Source organism: Panthera tigris, chromosome B4, assembly GCF_018350195.1.
Source record: "Panthera tigris isolate Pti1 chromosome B4, P.tigris_Pti1_mat1.1, whole genome shotgun sequence".
Classification (NCBI taxonomy): domain Eukaryota; kingdom Metazoa; phylum Chordata; class Mammalia; order Carnivora; family Felidae; genus Panthera; species Panthera tigris.
In genome coordinates this window covers 136,512,849-136,535,336 of record NC_056666.1, presented here as the reverse complement: position 1 = coordinate 136,535,336, position 22,488 = coordinate 136,512,849, and the positions used below count along the sequence as shown (strand labels likewise).

At 40.8% G+C, this 22,488-nt stretch overlaps 1 protein-coding gene across 3 annotated transcripts in view; it reads left to right on the top strand.

The window, feature by feature from the left end:
* Positions 1-61: 61 nt before the first annotated feature.
* SMC1B (structural maintenance of chromosomes 1B) overlaps positions 62-22,488 on the top strand; it is a 74,068-nt gene continuing 51,641 nt past the window's right edge. The window contains exons 1-6 of one of the 3 annotated variants that reach the window (XM_042993518.1): positions 62-248; positions 14,442-14,630; positions 17,113-17,225; positions 17,313-17,516; positions 20,486-20,724; positions 21,995-22,253. In XM_042993518.1, coding sequence (XP_042849452.1) covers positions 140-248; positions 14,442-14,630; positions 17,113-17,225; positions 17,313-17,516; positions 20,486-20,724; positions 21,995-22,253 — 1,113 coding nt within the window. In that variant the 5' untranslated portion in view covers positions 62-139. Of the gene's footprint in view, positions 249-1,331; positions 1,421-14,441; positions 14,631-17,112; positions 17,226-17,312; positions 17,517-20,485; positions 20,725-21,994; positions 22,254-22,488 lie in introns of those variants that run through there. The other 2 variants (XM_007093323.2, XM_042993517.1) reach the window with 2 other exon arrangements.

Below are 22,488 nucleotides of genomic sequence, written 5' to 3'. Positions count from 1 at the left end.
AAACGTAAACAACCCGGTTGCTTGGGAACCGCGCGGCGCTCGCCGGAGTCTCGCTCTCCTCTCGCGAGATGCCGCAAGCACTTCCCGCGCTTTCCCGCCGGCGTGTGCGGACGCCGCTTGAGGCGCGGAGGGCGCAGCCATGGGCCGTTTGGAGGTGTTGCTCGTGGAGAACTTTAAGTCGTGGCGGGGCCGCCAGGTCATCGGCCCCTTCAGGAGGTTCACCTGCATCATCGGCCCCAACGGCTCCGGTAACTGGGACCCTGAATGCCTCTGCCCTCCCGGGTCACCCAGAACCCATTCTGCCCGAGGGGACGTAACGTGGGGGCGGCCTAGCGTGCTGGACGCGGGGCGGTTACGGCCCGTGGGCCTCCGCCAACCCCCCGGGCGCCCACCCCGCCGCCCTGAGCCCCCGGGTGCCCACCTTCACCCTCGTCCTCCACCCCCAGCCCCCCGCCCCACCCCCCCACGGTGCCCCGGCCCCCGCCGCCAGGTGCCCGCCCGCAGCCCCCGGCCCTCCGCCAACCCCGCGGGCGCCAACCCCCGCCCTGCGTCCCCCGCCGCCAGGTGCCCACCTTCGCTCTCGTCCTCCACCCCGACCCGACCCCCACCCCCGCCGGGTGCCCCCGGCCCTCCGCCAACCCCTCCCCGGGGGGCCACCCCCTCTCCGTGCCCCCAGCCACCAGGTGCCTTCCGCCCCAGGGCCTCGTCCACCACCCCCAGCCCTCCGCCACCAGCCCCGCCCGCCCCAACTGCCACCCAGCGCTCTTGGCCCTTCCCCCTCCTGAACCGTGACCCCTCCGCCCCAGTCCCAGCCCCTCCAACAACCACGCGGGGCGCAGACTCCCACCCTGCGCTCCCGGCCCAACGCCGCTGAGACCCCCCCCCCCCCACTTTCCACCCCCAGCACCCGGCCCTCCGCCCACGCCTGCCCTGTGCCCCCAGACCCCGCCGCCGGGTGCCCACCCTTGCCCTCCGCCCCCACCCCTCCGTCGCCTGACCCTCCACTCCCAGCCCCTGCCGCTTGCTCTCTGCCGCCCGCCCCCCGCCCTCCGGCGTCCGGACCCAGACCCTCCACCCCTTGGTCCCCGCGCCCTCTGCAGCGGGGCCACGACCCCTCCTGCACGCCAACCCCGGGTTTGTCCAGGCCCCTCCTCTCCTTTGCGCTGGCTCCGCGAGCTTCGCTTCGCCGCGGCTTCTCCCGCCCTCCTAGTTAGTCCCCTCTTGTCACCAGCGCGCTGTGACGGCGCACACGCGGGTTGTGTCTTTCCCCACAGCGTCCGCTTATTTCAGTTATAAAGCGAGGTTACCGTACAGCAGGTTCGGGATTCCAGACTCGGCCACCTTTCGCCACCCGTGTAACTTAGCTTCTTCTTACACGTCCCGCAAAGCACAAGGCACAAAAAAGCCAGATGAACCGGAGGTAGGAAGCCAAGCAGCCCACCCTGGAGTCCGTCTGAGCGCCCTGTTGAGAGGAGGCCTCGGTCAGGGTCCCGCTAAGTCCAAGCCGGGAAGGACCTCTGTTCTTTCCTGAGATCAACCCTGCAGAGCCTTCCACCAGCTGCCGTTTTGAGGTGGTCAGACATAGAGGGGTCAGTGTCTGGGGAGTCTGACACCTGGCTGCAGAAATCCTCCTTTTTAAAAAACGTTTGTTTTGAGACAGTGTAAGCAGGGGAGGGGCAGAGAGAGAGGGAGACACAGAATCCGAAGCAGGCTCCAGGCCCTGAGCCGTCAGGACACAGCCCAACGTGGGGCTCGAACCCACGAACCGTGAGGTCGTGACCTGAGCCGAAGTCGGAGGCTCAACCGACTGAGCCACCCAGGCGCCCCCCCACCCTCTTTTTTTTTTTTTTTTTCTTAATTGAGCGAGAGGGATGGAGAGAGCGTGCAGGCTCATGTGCCCAAATGGGGGAGGGCAGGGGGAGAGGGAGGGAGAGACTCTTAAGCGGGCTCCACGCTCAGCTTGGAGCCCCCACAAGGCTTATTACCCTCCTGATGGTGAGATCACAACCTGAGCAGAAATCAAGAGTCAGAGGCTTACCCGACCGAGCCTCCCAGGTGTCCCCCACATCCTCTCTTTTTAAAGGGGTTTGATCAGGCCTGGCCTTTGCCGTCCTCTCTCTTTCCTTCTGCTGGTTATCAGTTCTGACTGTGTCACCGGCTGATGCTGGTCTGGGCGATATCCGGTCTCAGCTGCAGTGCCCTGAGCTGCTCTGTCGTTGACACAGGCCCCTGCTTGACGTGAGTGGCTCTGTCTTACTCTCTACACTTCTCCTCTCCATCCCCTTCCCTTCCTCATCCAAAGACGGAGAGTGAGATCTGAAGGAAATAATTGGTTCTAAGGAGCCTGAACAACATTTTGGATTCAAGGAACTTTCTACACAGGAATATTGTAATAATAATGGCATGCATGGAGTCTCCCCAAGTTCCTGGCACCCCTATTTCTGTTTAACCCTCGTAAATGGGTATTATCCCATTTTATGGTTTAGGAAACAGGTTCAGAGGGGCCAGATGACTTTCCAAGGTTGCCCAGTAAGGGGCAGAGCCTGGACTTGAGTTCGAGTTCGGGCCTGGCCAGGCTCCCCACTGCTCTGTGATAAGAAACAAGAGATGTAATGACCCCGGCTGCTGGAGGGCCTGAAATGATAATTACTTTGAGATTTTTCCTAACTCTCGAGTCTTCTTTTGGCTCTCTCAGTCCAGATTTCCTTTCTGAGCCCGGAAACCATTCTTGGGTTGAAAGATAATGTTTGCCTGAATAAATTAACTTATTTGACAGACCTTGAGTAGGAAACTGAAATTTGTGTTTTCCTGGCACTCCAACCTGACGTATAATTATTGTGAAACTTCTGTTGCTTTATAAAGATAAGTACTGTTTAATGTTTTCTTTGCAGTTAGTGTATGTGAAAGAATACGTGAGCTTGGAAATACGCACATAATTGAGGATTTTCATGCATCTTCTGTGTAATATACTTCCTCATTCACGCTTGATTCTGTTGTCAAAAAGACACTGAAAAGATAATTATTATAAACATTCCTTACGTTCTTACCCTAACCTTCACTCATGTATCAGGTTACCAGACCCACCGTCGGTTGATTTTCTTCACCTTTTAACTGGTGATTATGTGAACGGTTGCTCAATTGTGTTTTGTACTTACAACAGTGTAATATTTTGAGTGTGTGTTTACATGAAATCTTATACTACAGTCAGCCTAAAATACTTGCCCATTACCACTCAAGATCCTGTTGAAGTGGTGTTTTGAACCTTTTAAAACTAGTGCCAAACTGTAAGTTTCAAAATATTCTTATCTCTTATCTTAATTCAACAATACATATTGTGATTAACAACAAATCTTAAGGTTATTGTGAAAATGCCTTCACAAATTCCTCTTGTCCCGGTGTCCTGGAAGCTGCACTTCCCTCTTGAGAATTTGTGGTAACCCAGAGACTTTACTTAGAAGCATAGAAAGCCAGTCATGGATTCTTTTAGCATTGCCTTTAATATAATCTCTCTACAACAAAAATTTCTGGTTTACTTATTGCTGAATTTTGCATGAGCTATTCACATTCTCCTTCTATACGAAGGCTAAAATTCAGTATAATACTCATCCAAGACTAATTTAATGGGTGGTATTTCATTTATATTCATTTGAACACTTGTTAATAAGTCATCTTTTAATAAATAATCTTACGGAATTACTGGCACATTTAGGTAGATTTTATTAAACCAATTGATAATTACCTGTTACATCCATTTTCTCTTAAACTTCAATTTAGCTAGTTAGTCATACTTTTTGTAATAATTTCCTATTGTCACCACCTGTCAAAATTTGACATGTTCTCATTTGTTTTTAGTAAATCTAATGTTGATTTTTTGTGGTAGTGGGAAAAATCTCATTTTGATTTTAACCTTAGTGTTCTCCACTTGAATTTAGCAAATAGTTTTTGCATATGCTTAGTGTTAGAAGCAGAAGAAGGTATGTATTATAAGACAGCTTCTGCTCTCAAGGTTTAGGGAGTATAAGAAAGTACACTAATTGAAATAGGAGACCCAGTAACATTGTTTATGGAACTTTAAGCAAGGAAAATACTAGATCTGATTTGGGGAGGTATGGACAAGAAGAGGTCAAGATTAGGGAAGGTTTTCTAGAGGAATTATCATTTGAACTGGCTCAAAGAGTAAAGAGTATTTTTCCAGGGGTTTGGGAAGGTCTGTCGGTGGGACAGCTCATAGTCCAAATTGACGAGAATGTGTAGAGGAGCGGCAGGATATAACGTTGAAATCCTTTTGGGTCAGTCCTTGCCAGGGTGATATATTTAACTTTATGGAAGAAAATGGTGGACTTTGAAGCATATTTAGCAGAGAAGTTCTACAAGTGTACCTGAGTCCTCTCCACCTCTGTTTTAAATCCTTCCCCCTTTTATTTTGTAATTCTTTCTCTGGATTTTATCTTTCTCCCTTATTGGGTAGTTTTCATTGGCATTAGTACATGTCTTATTATCACTCTTATAACATAGAGGGTATATAGCTGTATGAAAAGAAAGTATAGTACAATGTTAATTGTAGAATTTAGTGGTAAATGTATGGGTGTTTACTATGAAATTTTTTCAACTTTCTTGTAAGTTTGAAAATTTTATAGGGGCGCCTGGGTGACTCAGTTGGTTAAGCATCTGACTGTTGATTTTGGCTCAGGTCATGATCTTACTATATCATAGGATTGCACTTTGGGCACAGCGTGGAGTGTGGAGCCTGCTTGGTACTCTCTCTCTGCCCCACTTGCGCTCGCTCTCTCTGCCTCTCTCAAAATAAATAAGTTGAAAAAAAAAATTTATGAAACGCTTGGGGGAAAATCCCTTGAACTTCACTGTCTCTTTAGGCTATTGCCCCAATTTATCAATACAGTGAAACTCTTTGAGCCATTCTCAATGCTCTTGATTCAGTTTTCAAGTGTGATTTCAAGTTTTCAAGCTCCACTGAAATTTCTCTATGTCACTGTTGACCTACATCTTGTAAGAGTCAGTGGCCAATTTCCTATCCTCATTCCCTTTGATATATCAGTGGTATTTCATTCACTTAAAAATGATTGAATGCCTACTGTATGCCATGTACCATTCTCATCAGTGAACAAACATAAAAATCCCTTTCCATATAGAACTTACATTCAAAGGTGGAGAGACAGACAACAAACTAAATATGAAAAGTATATAGAATATTAAAGTGTTAAGTAATAAGGAGAAAAATAGAAACAGAGATAGGAAGTCCTGGGGGTGTTTTTAAAGAAGTTGGTCAAGGGAAGGTCTTGCTGTCTAGGTGGCATGATAGATCTCATTTCATCCCTCCCTTGGGTCACTTGGCTCTTTTTGACTTTGTGTACCAACTAGGTTTTCTCCTGTTTCACTGGCAAGCCCTCAGTTATTGGCTGCTTCTCCCCTGGGTCTCTTAAGCACTAGAATCCTCCCACCCCCTGGAAATAGGTCCTTTGTCTTTCTCTTCCCTGTGTTCTTTTCCCACATGATCTTATTCAGTTTCATGGCTTCAAATGCCATCTTTACGCTACTGACTTCCAAAATTATATATCTAGCCTATAATATTCAGCATATTTTCATTTTTTGCTACTTCTAGTAGACCTAGAAGTCGCCTAGCTGGCTCAGTCAAGTTCAGACCCCACGTTGGGCATAGAAATTAATGCCCACGTTGGGCATAGAAAATAAAATCTAAAAAAAATAAAGTACTATAATCAGAAAGAGTAGCAAATTTCCTCTCCCCCACTTCCATGAGACCAACTTATTCCTTCCTAGGTCTTACCTGCTTGGTAAGGGATGCAGTTTACTCATTTATTCAGACCAGAAACCCAGAGTCATTCTTTATTCCTCCTTCTACGCTCCACTTCCCTCATTTAATCTTCTATAAATCCTAATAACTCTACCTCTGAAATACATCCTGAATCCAGTTGTTTCTTGCCATTTTTCACCACTTCACAATCGAAGATGCTAGAGCTCTCATTTGGACTATTGCTATAACCTCCTAACACATCCGTCTGCTTGCTTTCTTGTCTCCCTACAATTCATTTTCACAGCACCCAGAGTGAGTGGTTAACAAACAAAGGAAATCTATAAATCAGAGCGCTGCCTAGCTCAAAACTCTCGAATGGCTTTCCCCCACACTTGGAATGAAATCCGGTATTTCTACCATGATCCACAAAGGCCTTTATGATCTGGCCTCTGTGTATTTCTCTTCTTTAATATTCTTTTTCGCTGTATTTACTATGCTTTGGTCAGAATTGCTTTTCTTTTTTGCCTTCCTTACACAGACCAAGCTTCTTTCCATTTCAGGGTCTTAGCATATGCTGTTCCTTGGACTTAGAATGCTTTACTCCCGGAGTTTCATATGGCTGCCACCTAAATGAATTCTCCGTCATCTTTAAATAAATTCTCCCTGTCACACCCAGAACACTACCAGTCTGGGCCAGTTCTGCCTCCTTAATAACCTGTGCTCTTCCCTCTTTTGCCACTACTCTCAGGGTTTCAGGCTCTCATCATTTCTTCCCTGGATTAATGCAGTAATCTTTTAGCTGAGTTCCCAATCTTTGGTCTTACCCTACTTTAATCTATGTGCCACTCTGTTCCCTCAGTAATCTTCATTTGTTTCCACAAGAAACAAGATCCATTTTATTTCTTGATAGATGAGGAAAAGACATTTGAAAAAATTCAATACCTAAAAGGCTGATGGGTTCAAATTAAACAGTTTTGGTTAGATTCCATCATAGGTGATGTTGTGTATTTCTCATGGTATTACATCACATAACACCTATTTGTTTTACCACTAGTGATGCTAAGATTGACCCCCGGATTAGGGTGGTGACAGTGATCACTACATTGTACAATTAGTTTTTCCCTTCTAACTAGTCTGGTCTACTAGTGTTGCTTTGACATTATACAAATGTTCTTTATCAAGCATTTACCCAAGTTTTTTAAATTTTATTAAGTTTTAAATTTTAATATGATACAGTGTTTGAAAAATTCTATACATTGCTCAGCATTCATCATGATAAGTATACTCTTTAATCCCCTTTACTCCCCATAACCTATTTCACCCATGCCTCTACCATCTATCCTCTGGTAACTATGTTTGTTCTCTATACTTAGTGTTTCTTGGTTTGTCTCTCTCTCTCTTCCTTTGTTCCTTAAATGCCACATGAGTGAAATCATATGGTATTTGTCATCCTCCGATTTATTCCACTTAACATTGTACTCTCTAGCTCCATCCGTGCTGTTGCAAATGGCAAGATTTCATTCCTTTTTATGACTGGGTGCTACTCCATTGTATATACACGCCACGTCTCCTTCATCCATTCATCAGTTGATGGACACCTGGGCTGCTTACATACCTTGACCGATGTAAATAACGCATCTATAAACATAGGGGTACATATATCATTTTGAGTTAGTGTTTTTGTATTCTTTGGGTAAATATCCAGTAGTGTGATTACTGGATTATAGGGTAGATCTATTTTTAATTTTTTGAGGAACCTCTATACTGGTTTTCAGAGTGCTGCACCAGTCTGCATTCCCACCGACAGTGCACAAGGGTTTCTTTTTCTCCACGTCCTGGCCAACACCTGTTGTTTCTTGTGCTTTTGATTTTAGCCACTGTGGCAGGTGTGAGGTGATACCTCATTGTAGTTTTGATTTGCATCTCCCCGATGATGAGTGATGTGGAACATCTTTCCATGTGTCTGTTGACCATCTGGATGTGTTCTTTGGGGAAATGTCTGTTCATGTTGTCTGCGCATTTTCAATTGGATTATTTGTATTTTGGGTGTTGAGTTGTATAACTTCTATATATATTTTAAGTAGTAATCATTTACTATGTCATTTGCAAAGATCTTCTCCCATTCCACAGGTTGTCTTTTAGTTTCATTAATTGTTTGCTGTGCGGAAGCTTTTTTTTTTTTTTTTTTTTTTTTGATATAGTTCCAATAGTTTATTTTTGCTTTTATTTCCCTTGCTTCAGGGGACCTATCTAGAAACTATTGCTACAGCTGATGTCAGAGACATTACCCTGTGTGCTACCCAGATGGTTTTAATGCCAAATAGTATTTATGACTGAATCAGCATTTCATTAAGGTTTATAAAACTGAGGCTTTTTTTTTAAAGCTTATTTATTTTGAGAGAGAACATGCATGTGCATACTTGTGTGTGAGCAGGGTAGGGATGGGGGTGGGGGGACAGAGAACCCTAAGCAGAAAATCTCTGTGCTCACAGCGCAGAGCCCAATGTGGGGTTTAATCCCACAAACGATGAGATTACGACCTGAGCTGAAATCAAGAGTCAGACGTTTAACTCACTGAGCTACCCAGGTGCCCCCATTCAGTTTTAACATAACTATGTTTTCACTGTGCCCTGATTCTTGTCATTGCAAACATTTTTTCTTACTTTGAAAATAATTCCTAACATCACTAATATACTTATTTGCTTAAATCTATAATACAGAGAAAATGATCTTAAAACTACCAATGCCAGTATCATTACAAACAATAAAGACACCAAAGGAGATTTAAAGTTCTTTTATACTTCTTTTTGGTGCTTGAAATACAGCCCACTAAGAATGTACAGTCAGAATTTTGTGATCTGAAGTCCCTTGAAATAAACCATTTCTCAATATGGCTATCACCAATTTAATATTCACTTAAGTTTACTTGTTTCTGTTTTTGAATTTTTATTTTTAATTTTTTTAGAGAGAATCTTAAGCAGACTTAAGATACCGATGTGGGGCTCAAATCATGATCCTGACATCATGGCTTGAGTCGGACGCTTAACCGACTGAGCCACCCAGGCGCCCTTCATTTATAGAATTTTTAAATTTTAGTTTTTTTTTAAAAAAATGACAATACATACACATATTTCAAAGCTCAAAACTCTATATAAAGGTATACACCAAGAGATCTTGCTTCTGTACTGTTCCCCTATCAGGTAGGGTCCCAACAGGAAGCAGGTGGCACACTCAGATGAGGACAATTTGTGGAAGATTTGTTTACAAAGGGAGTAATTACAAATGTGTGTAAGGCTATAAAGGAATTGGAAGGACTAGAGGAATTGCAGGGTTAGCATGATGGATCTGTCACCACCCAAGGCCCAGAGAGGAAGGAACCCAGAAGGAAATTTGAAAGGGTGGTGACCTGTCGAAAGACACAGCTAACTAGAAGCCACCTCACAGAGAGGGAAGTAAGGGAATAAATACCCTGACCCTATTCTTTTCCTTCCCTCCTGCCAGAGCTCCCTATTGGCCCAATCCAAGTAGAAGCCAAAAGGCGTGAGAACCTATTGATACAGGGCAGAAAGCAGGGTAGAAAATGGACCAGGAGGAGCTCCTGGGTGGCTTAGTTGGTTAAGTGTCCAACTCTTGATTTTGGCTCAGGTCGTGATCTCATAGTTTAGTGGGTTCCAGCCCCATGTCAGACTCCGTGCTGATGGTGTGGAGCCTGCTTGGGATTCTCTGTCTCTCTCTCTGTCCCTCCCCTACTTGTGCTGACTCTGTCTTTCTCAAAATAAATAAATAATAAATAAATAAACAAAATTTTAAAAAAAAAAAGAGAGAGAAAAGAAAAGAAAATGGACCAGGAGAGGCAGACAGGTATCCAACTCAGTTTCCGTGTCCTGCTCTTCACCTTGTATAGATGACCATTCATTTCTTGATTGTCTTTCAGTGTTTTCTTTTTGCAGATGCAAGCAAATATGTATGTATTGCTATCTCTAACTCCTCACTTCTCATTACATCAAAGTTCATAGTTAGTTTTTTACTATATATGCTGTTATGCACTTTTTTTACTTACTATATCCTCTTCTGTTCTCTTTCTGCTGTGTAATTCTCCACTGTGTAGCTGTTATACAGCTGTTTCAAGCATTCCCTTAATTTTTGGACACTTGAGTTGTTTCCAGTCTTTTTCTGTTAGAAACAACCTGTAATGAATTGCATAATTGTGTATTTGCCATTGTACAGTTGTGCACATAAATCAGGGAGATAGATTTTTAGAAGTGGAATTGCTGGCTCAAAAGATGAATGGATTTAGATGAAGTGTTAGTTTCCAAAATATATACAGAAAGCTAAACAACTCAACACCCAAAAATCAAATAGTCCAATTAAAAATGGGCAGACAGCATGAACAGACATTTCTCCAAACCCATCCAGATGGTCAACAGACACGTGAAAAGATGCTCCACATCACTCATCGTCGGGAAGATGCAAATCAAAACTACAATGAGGTATCACCTCACACCTGCCACAGTGGCTAAAATCAAAAGCACAAGAAACAACAGGTGTTGGCCAGGATGTGGAGAAAAACCCTTTTGCGCTCGCTGTTGGTGGGAATGCAAACTGGTGCAGCCACTGTGGAAAACAGTATAGAGATTCCTCAGAAAGTTAAAAACAGAACTAGCCTATGATCCAGCAATCGCACTAGTGGGTATTTACCCAAAGAATACAAAAACACTAATTTGGGGGCACCCGAGTGGCTCAGTCAGTTAAGCGTCCAACTTCAGCTCAGGTCACGATCTCACGGTTGTGAGTTTGAGCCCTGCATCAGGCTCTGTGCCGACAGCTCAGAGCTTGGAGCCTGCTTCAGATTCTGTGTCTCCCTCTCTCTCTGCCCCTCCCCTGCCCACTGTGTCTCTCTCTCTTTCTCTCAAAAATAAATAAAAATTTAAAAAAACCCCACAAATTCGAAGGGATATTGCACCCCTATGTTTATAGATGCATTAGTTACATTGGCCAAGATATGTAAGCAACCCAGGTGTCCATCAAGTGATGAATAAAGAAGTGATATATATATATATATATCACTTATATTTATATATATTTATATTATGTTATAACATATTATATATAATATAATATATATAAATATATATTTATATATAATAAATATATGTTTATATATAATATATATTATATATATTTATAATATATTATATATATAATATTTACATTTATATATCCACACACACATACATATATATACCACATACTACATACATACATATATGCATACATACATGTATACATACACACAGTGGAATATTATTCAGCCATAAAAAATGAATGAAATCTTGCCATTTGCAAAGACATACATGGAACAAGAGAGTATAATGCTAAGTGAAATAAGTCAGAAAGACAAATACCATATGATTTCATATGTGGAATTTAAGAAACAACAAATGAACAAAGCAAAAAAGAGACAAACCAAGAAACAGATTCTTAACTATAGAGAAGAAACAGATGGTTACCAAAAGGGAGGTATGTAGGAGGATTGAAAAAATAGGTAAAGGGGATTAAGAGTATGCTTATCATGATGAGCATGGTGTAATATATGAAACTATTGAATCACAGTATTGTATACCTGAAGTTAATATATGTTAACTATACTGGAATTCAAATAAAAAATAAAGATGAATGGACTTATAATTTCATTAGCTATTGCCGAATTTCCCCTCTATAGGAGTTGTATCATTTTGTAACTCCGACAACAATATATGAAAGGGTGTGTTTCCCTTCTGCCTCACCAAAGGCACGTGTTTTCAAAGTTTTGGATTTTTGCCAGTACGATAGAACTGGTAGTCGATACAGTTTTAATTTATATTTCTCTTATTATGACTGAGCTTAAGTATCTTTTCATATGTTTAGGCGCCTTTTATATTTTTCTCTGAATTGCCTTTTTATATCCTTTGCTCATTTTTCTGGTGGGTTATTGTCTGAGAAATCTTGATAAAACATGTCTGAAAAATTCACTGCTATTCCTAAAATCCTCCAATGGTTTCACATCATCCTCAGCATAAAGTTTAACTTCTCTCTTACCATTTTCAACCTGGTAAGCTCTGCTCCACCTATATAAAATCATTTGCCATTTTTTACTGAAATGGTACCATGCTCTCTTACTTCTCGGTACCTATGACCAAGCTGTTGTCTTTTCCTGGAATGGCATGTTTACCCCCTCCCCAAACTTCTTAATTACCCTTTAAAACTTAGCCCCGAATCATCTCCTGCTAAAGTCTACTCAGAGCCTCCAGTAGTTAGTGCTTCTCTTAAGTGTGTCTAGGTGTGTTAATTTTATTTTAGAACTTACTATAGTGGATTATAATTCTCTGCTTTTTGTTGGAAGAGTATATAGATTTTGGATTCAGACACCTCCAAAACATACAATTTGTTTGACTTTGAGTCTCTACTTTTTAACTTATGAAACAAATTAAAACCTACTTCATAGGATTGTTGCAAAGACTGGATAACAGATGTAGGAGTACAGCTAGGAGACACCTGAAGTAACAAGGACTTGAATGGGCAGAAGGATGGGAAAGAAGGAGGAAATGGGAGGAGGATGTGCAGAATTGGAATGAAAAGGGACTTAGCATGTTAGTTAAGAAAGCAAATGAATGGAAATATTGAGGTTTGGAGACTGGAGAGTGATAGTGTAATTTTTATACCTTTGAGTGATGATGACCTAAAAGATAATTCTTCCAGAATTATTATTTTCCTTATGTTGATTTTGAGTTTTTACAGCAGAGGTCCCCTATCTGACCATTACCAAACTCGGTTTGTTTGTTCGTTTGTTCATTCATTCATTCTTTTCAGCAGATGAGTCTTAAGCTAACACTGGCTGGTCAGTAGGCTCTTAAAATGTTTCCTGACCATCCTATCTGAAGTTATGTCTCCCAGTTACCCTCTATTCCATCACCCAGTTTATTTCCTTACTTATGATACTTAACTCTAGTATGGAATTGTTTTTTTTGGTCTTTTGTCTCTCTTAATAGAACATAACCTTCACTAGGCTGGGAGGTTTTTTGTCTTCTTCTTTTGCTATATCCTTAATAGCTATTAACATAATAGCTATTCAAAAGATATTAATGGAATAAATTAATTTGGGTAAGCAAGTGTTTATTTTAGGCAGATTTTAAATAAGGATTGATCAAAACTGGTTTCTCTTTAATTCTGTTACAGTGAGATTTAATTCAACTCCATTAGTATTCACTTTGTCCTATCTGGCTTATAATAGCTTTCAGTCAACCCAAAAAGCCACGTTTCATACCCAATCATTAATTGAAACTTAGCTAAATAAATTTATAGCATTTTAACCACTTCTGATTCTTTTTAGAAAGATTACAAACTGGGGCGCCTGGCTGGTTCAGTTGGTGGAGCATGCGAGTCTTGATCTCAGGGTTGTGGGTTCAAGCCAAGATCATAAACTTCTAAAACTAAGCATAGTTCCACTGGCTGGCAGTATTTTCTTTGTATTATCTTCCTCCTGTTCTGGCATTGGAAATTTAAGTTCCTTGCGGATATGGGGGAAGGAATGTGATTGATTGATTGATTGATGGGTAGATAGATACAGATGGTGGTAGCAATGACACAGCACCTTGGAAATTGTCTTAGAGCAAACTGTGGGCTCATGATTGTAAAACAATTTGGCCTTTGGATCAGGAATGCCCAAGACTACACACCCCCCGCCCCCCGTTTCGGTGATTTGCTAGGAGGATTCACAGAACTCAGCGTGTAGTTGTACTCGGGATTGTTATGTGTTACAGCGAAAGGGAACAGAGCAAACTCAGCAAGAGGGAAGTCACGTGGGACAAACTGAAGAAACCAGGCACGAGGTTCTAAGCATCCTCCCCCAGTGGGGTCACACAGGACAGGCAACTCCTCCAGCAATACGTAGTGGCCATGTACGTGAAATGTTGTCTACCAAAGAACCTCAAGCAAAGACTCGGTGCCCAGGATTTTTATTGGGGAATGGTCAGCTAGGCACCCTCTGTCTGGCACAAACCAAAATCTACCAAAGTTCCAGACTCCTAAAAAGAAAACAGGCGAGGTGTCCAGCGTCAATCATGTCGTATAAACACTTTCGGCACAGTGAGACATTCTTATCAGAAAGCGGTGGAAACTCTCCCAAAATACAAATCCCCGGATGACAGCCAATCTTGGGAGCAGGCCTTTCAAGGGATTGCAGGCTCAGACCTGCTCTATAACTTTTCTGTACCGCCACCTCCTACAATCATAAGTATTCCGGCAACCTTATTCTAGTCCTTGGGATATCTTGGACATACTTAGCCATTTTTTAAAACAGGTGGTAGTTAATCATAAAATGGAATGACTGAAATTCAGAGAAGTTAAATGAGTTGCCATAGTACAATATTTAATAATGGAAGAGAGTTGGGTTTAGATCCCCTTGCTTAGATCCTTAAATTTAGGCCACTTAATACTCTGCCATAGCTGCATGGAAGAACGCAGTGATCTATATAAAATTGGTCACGTGCATTTTAAACATAGACAAGACAGTACTACTCTTTAGACATGTGTATTGGCTATATTTCACTTCCATTGTTGGCTTCTTTGTCTCTGGGCAAGGTTTTTTATTGTTAACGAGGGATAACTTTTCTCTCTGTCTTTTCTTTCCCAGGAAAATCTAATGTAATGGATGCACTTAGTTTTGTAATGGGAGAGAAAACAGCTAATTTAAGAGTGAAAAATATTCAGGAACTCATTTATGGAGCACATATTGGAAAACCTGTCTCTTCTTGTGCGAGTGTAAAAATTGTGTACGTGGAGGAAAGTGGAGAGGAGAAAACATTTACAAGGATTATCCGAGGTATTTTTTTTGTAGATACTTGCTTATGAGTCCTTTGATTTTTCAAAAGTTAAGTCAGATGACCTGTTTTTTAATTATTTGAAGGCTGTGATTTATTATTTCACTGGCATAGTAAACTAGAGATTTGGAGTTTTTTTTTTCCTCTCTCTCTTGGGTTGCAAATCTCAGAAGTAAATGATAGAACCTGTATGAGTCTCCACTAAGACTCTTTTTAAAGCAGACATATTTGTTCAAATTTCTCAAATGTCAAATAGCATTTTTCTACTGGTTATTAGGTTAAAATGATGGAAGTTCTTTACGTATGTTTAACTTTCTTAGTGGTGAACTGAGTATATGTATATATACAGATATATATATATATACACACACACACACACACACACACACACACACACACACACAGACACACACTCACACACTTACTAAAGTTTAGAGAAAGAGAGACCATGCATGCGTGTGTGAGCAGGGGAGGGGCAGAGAGAGAATCCCAAGCAGGCTCCACACTGTCAGCAAGGAGCCTGGCACAGGGCTCAGTCTTACAAGTCATGAGATCATGACCTGAGCCGAAACAAGAGTCATATGCTTAACCAACTGAGCTACCCAGATGCCCCTGTATTTTTGGTTTGTATAGAAAGTTTTTCTACCACTGAGTAGCAATTTGCGTGAAATATATGAATTTGTATTTTGTGATTTAAATCCTATAATTCCTGTTTCCTGAAGAAGCAAGATTGAGAGTTGTTTATGAATATCTTTTCTATATGTTCAGAGTTTACAGAGCCTCCATAATATAGGCATGTCTTGGTTTTGGTTTTTTGTTTTTGATATTTCATTCTGGTCCATTAGAACATGGGCTTAATTTTCCAATGTATAAATACTATTTTATTAATAAATACTTGTATACCTATACCTTAATGTGTAATTTAAGTATTTTTACCACTTTATCACCTAGGTATCTTTATTGGTGAATTTTCTTTCTCACTTTTGGGTTTTTACTCAAAAGTCTCTGTTTCAGTAAGGATTCTCTAGCCTACTCTTTATTTACTAAATCGTCATAAATTTATTTTTCCCATCTTTATTGGGGTATAATTGACAGGTAAAAAACTGCATGTATTTAGGGGCACCTGGCTGGCACGGTTGGCAGAACATGTGACTCCTGAGCTTGAGGTTGTGGGTTTGAGCCCCAGGTTGGGCCTGGAGCTTACTTTAAAGGAAAAAGAAAAAGAAAAAATGTTAATTTCACAAAATTGCATGTATTTAAAACATGTATGTTTTAATATACATTGTGAAGTCAGTACCACAGTTGAGCTAATTAACACGTATCACCTTACGTAGTTACCGTTCTCTTTGCATGCAGGCACTACTGTTGCGTGTGTTTGTGGTGAGAATACTTGAGATCTACCCTCTTAGCAGATTTGAAGTTTATAATACAAATTGTTAACTGTAGTCACATTGCTATATACTAGATCCCCGGAACTTAGCATCTTGCATAACGGAAACTTTATAATACGTGACCAACATCTCCCCCCATTTTTTCTCCCCTTGGCCACTGGCATCCACCATTCTGTTCTGTTTCTATGAGTTTGACTATTTTAGATTCCACATATAGGTGCGTTCGTGCAGTATTTCTGGGCTCTCTATTCTGTGCCATTGGTTTCTGTGTCTGTTTTTATGCCAGTGCCATACTGTTTGCATTACTGTGGCTTTGTAATATATGTTCAGACCAGAAGTGCAATGCCTCAGCTTTGTTTTTGCTCTTAGCCCATCTGTCTTAGTTTGTTTGGGCTGCTGTAACAAAACACCACAGACTAGATAGCTTATAAATAATAAAAACTTATTTCACAGTTCCGAAGGCTGGGAGTCCAAGCTCAGGTTGCCAGTATGGTCAGATGAGGGGCTCTCTTCTGGGGTGCATACAGCTCATTGTGTTCTCACATGGTGGAAGGAACTAGGGAGCTCTGTGGGGTCTCTTTTATAAGCCCACTAATCCCATTCATGAGGGCTCCACGGTCACAACTTAATCACCTCCCAAAGGCCCCACCTTCTAATACCGTTAGGATTTCTACATATGAATTGGGGGGGGGGGAGACATAAGCATTCATCCTGCAACACTATCATGTTTAAAATTGTAATGTCTGTTCTCTGTCACAGAAACTTCCATATCCCCTTCCCAGCTCTCTTTTACTTCTTAGCACTTAACACTTTCTCACATCTTTATTGTACTTACATATCTCATTTTTGTCTGCACTGTGGGATATATAAGCTCCTCGAGATCCAGACTGTCCTCCGTTTTGTTCACTGCTATAGAATTCTCCTTGGCATAGAGTAGACATTCAATAATTGTTGACTGATTAAATGCGTTTATTAATAACACCTATGTTGTCACATAACTGGCCACTTCAATAAGAAAAATAATTTTACTAACCTTTGAATAGTTGTTACGTGTCTGGTATTTATAGTTCCAATAACAGTTTTATTCTCTTAGGGGGATGCTCGGAATTTCATTTTGATGATAATCCCGTGAGTCGTTCTGCTTACATAGCCGAGTTGGAAAAGATAGGCGTAATGGTCAAAGCACGGAACTGTCTCGTTTTTCAGGTAAGGAGCTGTACTAGTTTAGTTGGCTCACGATTTTGAAAATGCATCCATATATTTTATGTTGATGTGCTTTACTGTTTTTGAAAGGGAACTGTAGAGTCGATTTCAATGAAAAAACCCAAAGAAAGAACCCAGTTTTTTGAGGAAATCAGCACTTCAGGAGAGCTCATAGGAGAATATGAAGAAAAGAAAAGAAAGTTACTGAAAGCCGAAGAGGATGCACAGTTTAATTTTAATAAGAAAAAAAATGTGGCTGCAGAGCGCAAACATGCAAAGTTAGAGAAAGAAGAGGTAAGGCGTCGTCGTGAAGATGAAACCAGGAACTGTTGGATACAAAGTCTCTTGTCTGTCAGCATTGCTAGGTATTGGCTTTGGGTTACCAAAAAGATTTTTTTTTTTATAATGTAAGACAAATAAGGCCCACTATTCATTAAAAATAAGCTTTTTGACGTAGTCTCTACTGTTTTGTTTCCTAAATAGGCATTGCTACCTGAAGTACAAAAATGTCTGATTTTCCCAACTAAAAATAAGCTTGAGGGGTGTATATCTTACATGGCATAGGCTTTCAACTTTTGGATCTTGTCCCTTTACACTCTTATAAATTCTTGAGGTCCCCAAAGAGTTTCTGACTGATATTTATTGTGTTTGAAATTAAAACTGAGAAATTTAAGAAATATGTTATAATGATCAATGTAAAAACAGCAATAAGAAACATTACGTGTTAATATAAATAACATACTTTTATGAAAAATAATTGCATTTTGTAAAACTAACCAGAAGGGTGACGTTGTTTTACATATTTATAATCTCCTTAATATATGGCTTAAAGGAAGACAGGTGAATGCTCCTATCTCCTTCTGTATTAAATCTTATTTATGTTAAGGCCTAGCAGCTTTACCCACCATTGGCTTTTGCACCATCAGTGTAAATGTCAACACAATGAAAAAGGCAAATGAAGTCTTACTATTATTATGGAAAGAGCTTTGACTTCAGGGGCTCCCTAAAAGGGTATTGGGAACCTCTAGGAGGCCAGAGGCATGCTTTGCATATGCTGTTCTGTGGTATTTCTTGGTGCCCTTTACAATGCCTAGTAGAGTACCTCATTTATGGTTGATAGTTCTTTGCGTTTAGAGTGATCTTTGTCAGCGTACCTGGGTGGCTCAGTCAGTTAAGCATCCGATTTTGGCTCAGGTCATGATCTCGTGGTTCGTGGGTTTGAGCCCCACGTTGGGCTCTGTGCTGAGAGCTTGGAGACTCCTTCGGATTCTGTGTCTCCCTCTCTTTCTGCCCCTCCCCTGCTCACACTCTGTGTGTGTGTGTCTGTCTCCCTCAAAAATAAACATTAAAAAAAATTTAGATCTTTGTCAAATGCAAATCAGACTCTGTTCTCTTTTTTTTAATTTTTAAATGTTTATTTTTGAGAGAGAGCTAGCAAGCGTGAGTGGGGGAGGGGCAGAGAGGGAGGGAGAGAGAGAATCCCAAGCAGGCTCCTCGCTGTCAGTGCAGAGCCCAAGGTGGGGCTCGGACCCACGAACCATGAGATCATGACCTGAGCCAAAACCAAGAGTTGGACGCTCAATGGACTGAGCCACCAAGGCGCCCCCAATTTTGTCTTTCTCTTGCACAAAACCTCCATCAGTGCAGTGCTTCCCACTAGTGCCCCTGTCCAGCCTACTGACCTAGACCATCACCCACCTCTCAAGCGTTGGTTTCCTCTACTCTCCCACCACACTGGCCTTTACTACTTATTGAACATACCGTCCTCACTTCTAGCTTGAAGCTTTTGCTATTTCCTCTGCTTGGATAGCTGTATGCCTGATTTTTTTCATGGCCAATACTCTCTCATTCAAGGTGTTTCATTGCCATTTTCTCAGGTAGGCATTTGCTATCCACACCCCCAATCTAAATTGGCCTTCCCCTCCCTGGTACGGTTGTATTACCCTATTGTTTCTTTTGTAACATCTATTGCTGCGTGAAATTATCTTGTTTATTATTTGTTTGCTTGTTTAATCTCTAATCCCCCCCCCTCCCGTTAGAACAACTAGATTATAAGCTTGTAAGAGCAGGGACTTTTTCTGTCTTCTTCCTTCCTATATTCCCAGCAACAGAGGCCTGGCACATAGTAGGCAGTCAGTAATATTTGAAGAAATAAAAGTGTTGTGTTTCTCACTGTGATGTTTGTTTCTTCATATTTTTACATGTGCGTATGTGTCCTTGGGTTTGTTAGTGGTAAGGGGTGGTATTGGTGAGAGTCAGACTACGTTTCTCATAATATGCTGAAACAGCTTTCAGAAAGTAGAGTCGCAGAACATTAAACATTATGAGGACAGTTAGAATCGTTGAATTTCCTATTTGTTACAGTGTCATGGCAGGTGGCTTTTTACCTGTTACTTGGAATATGTCATTGATTAGGAGATTTTCTCTCAAGGCAGCCCATTCCTTTATTCCTTTATTCCTTTATTCCTTTATTAAGAGTACAAATGGTAAAGAAATTCTTCCATTGTCCATATACTTTAGAATTTTAATATTCCTGTTCTATTAATAGAAAAATTATATCTTATAGCAGGAATTTTACCCGGGATTCTTGGATTTAATGTTGCTAGGGACCTATAAGTCATTCAACTTTCTTCAGTTTACAAATGAGGAAACTGATAGCAGAAATGTTAATGGTGAGGCACCTGGGTGGCTCAGTTGGTTAAGTGTCCAGCTCTTGATTTTGGCTCAGGTCATGATCTCACAGTTTGTGAGATTGAGCCCTACATTGGGCTAAGCGCTGACAGTGCGGTGCCTTCTTGGGATATTCTCTCTCTCTCTCTCTCTCTCTCTCTCTCTCTCTCGCCCTCTCCTTCTCTCTCTGCCCCTCCCACATGTGTGTGCGGGCTCTCAAAATAAATAACTAGAAACTTTAAAAAAAAGAAACGTTAATGGACTTGCCATACTCTGAGGTCCAAGGTCCAAACAGAAATGCGATGAGGACCCAGGTTAGCAGGTGCCACTTCATTGTTCTTACCACCATATCACTGAGTATATGAGAATAAAATCTGGTTTACTGGTTTGTTGTGTATGTGTACACAGAAACCTCCAAATAATGCTACTTTTGACCAGCATTAACTTCATAAATTTGATAACTTGTGAATGATACTTAAATAATAAATAATTTGGTTCCTTAGAGATCATCTGTTGGTACTCTCGCTGAGTTTATGAAAGGTCAACTTCAGGATATTCCCTTTTAACTGTTACTGAATTGTACTGTTTTATAGGCAGAACGTTACCAGAGTCTCCTTGAAGAACTGAAAATAAACAAAATACAATTACAGCTTTTCCAACTATATCATAATGAAAGGAAAATTCGTTTTCTGAACACCGAGTTAGAGCGTGTGAACAGGAATTTGAGTGTCACAAAAGAGTCTCTTTCTGATCATGAAAACATAGTTAAAGCCAAGAAAAAGGAACATGGAGTGCTAACTAGAAAACTACAACAAACAGAAAAAGAGTTAAAGTGAGTTTTAAAACATAGTTATTAACAGGTTTTATGTACATTGATAAAAAAATAAAAATAAGTGACATTTTGAAAGTTGATTTTTTAGATAAGCTTTTTACTTTGGAATACTTTTAGATATACAGAAAAATTCCAAAGATAGTAAGAGTTCCCATACTCCCCACATTCAGTTTCTCCTACTTGATAACATTATTAATATGATACATGTGTCAGAATTAGTGAACCAGTGTTCATGCACTACTGTTAACTGAAGTCCATGGTTGACTAATATTTGCTCTCTTTTCCCCAGTGTCTTTTGTCTCTGGTCCAGGACACTATGTTACATTTGTCATCCTGTTTCTGTGGGCTCCTCTTGGCTGTGACAGTTTCTCAGCCTTTCCTTGTTTTTGATGACCTAGATAATTTTGAGCCATATCGGTCAGGTGTTTTTGCAGAACGTCTCTTAATTTGGATTTGCCCGATAGTTTCTCATCATTAGTCAAGGTTTATGGATTTTGAAGGGGAAGGCCGTAGGGGGTAAAATGTCCTTCTCATCACATCGGGAATATCTACATATAATATGTTATATGACCTAGCATTTGTCTAATACATCATAATATGAGTTGCCATCATTGTTGATGTTGACCTTCTCTTGCCTGTCCGTAACCTCCATGGCAGTAGCGAGCAACCTGGCTTCCATGGTCAGCCGGTCATTTTCAGTTCTAGTAATCATCTATGGCGGTACTGCTGATGTTAACCCATACCCTCATGGGGAGCAACTTTGGCAATGAGAGTACAGTGCCTGTGCACAGGTCCTCTTGCTTTTAGTTTTATAGACTTGACTCATTTTCAGAGTTACTTAGGTTAGCACCTTTCCTCCCAATCCCCTTCAGGAAGGTGATTTCATACATTGGTAATACAGTAGATTCTTTGGTCACATTTGGTATTCCATCTGGATCCCTTAGCCTCCTAAGTGATTTTTTTAATTTGTATACATTACATTAAGGTTCACTTTTGGTGCCATGAAGTTCTATGGGTTTTCACACATGTACGATGTCCTATATCCACCATTATGGTATCATACAGAGTGGTTTACCACTCAAAAAATTTCCCTGTGCTCCACCTGTTCAGTACCTCCCCCTCAACCTCCGGAAATCACTGATCTGCTTATAGTCTCTGAAAGTCAATTTTTAAAGTTTATTTTTAAATGTATGATTTGATCAAAAGAACTTCCTTCCCTTATATAGTATAGATTTAATTTACTTTAAAGCAAACTTTATTTTCTTTTTAGATCTCTTGAAGCACTTTTAAATCAGAAAAGGCCTCAATACATTAAAGCCAAAGAAAATACTTCTCACCACCTCAAGAAATTAGATGTGGCTAAGAAATCAATAAAGGACAGTGAAAAACAATGTTCTAAACAGGAAGATGACATAAAGGCCCTGGAGACAGAGCTGGTTGATTTAGATGGTGCATGGAGAAGTTTTGAGAAGCAGGTTGAGGAAGAACTCTTATACAAAGGGCGAGACATTGAACTAGAAGCCAGTCAGGTGAACAAGTCAACATATGAGAAAACTTTCTATTATTTCAGCTTCTTAGCAATAACTTAAAGGATGTCCTCTCTGATATTTTAAGAGATTGATCTCAGACAATCCTCATCTCAGTGATGGGGATTGAAATTTTTCAGCCTATATGCAGAATGTATCTTTAGGGTATTTTTATTTTATAAGATCCGATGGCATTATAACCTTTATGAGTTCATTGAAGTCATAGAAAATACTTCAA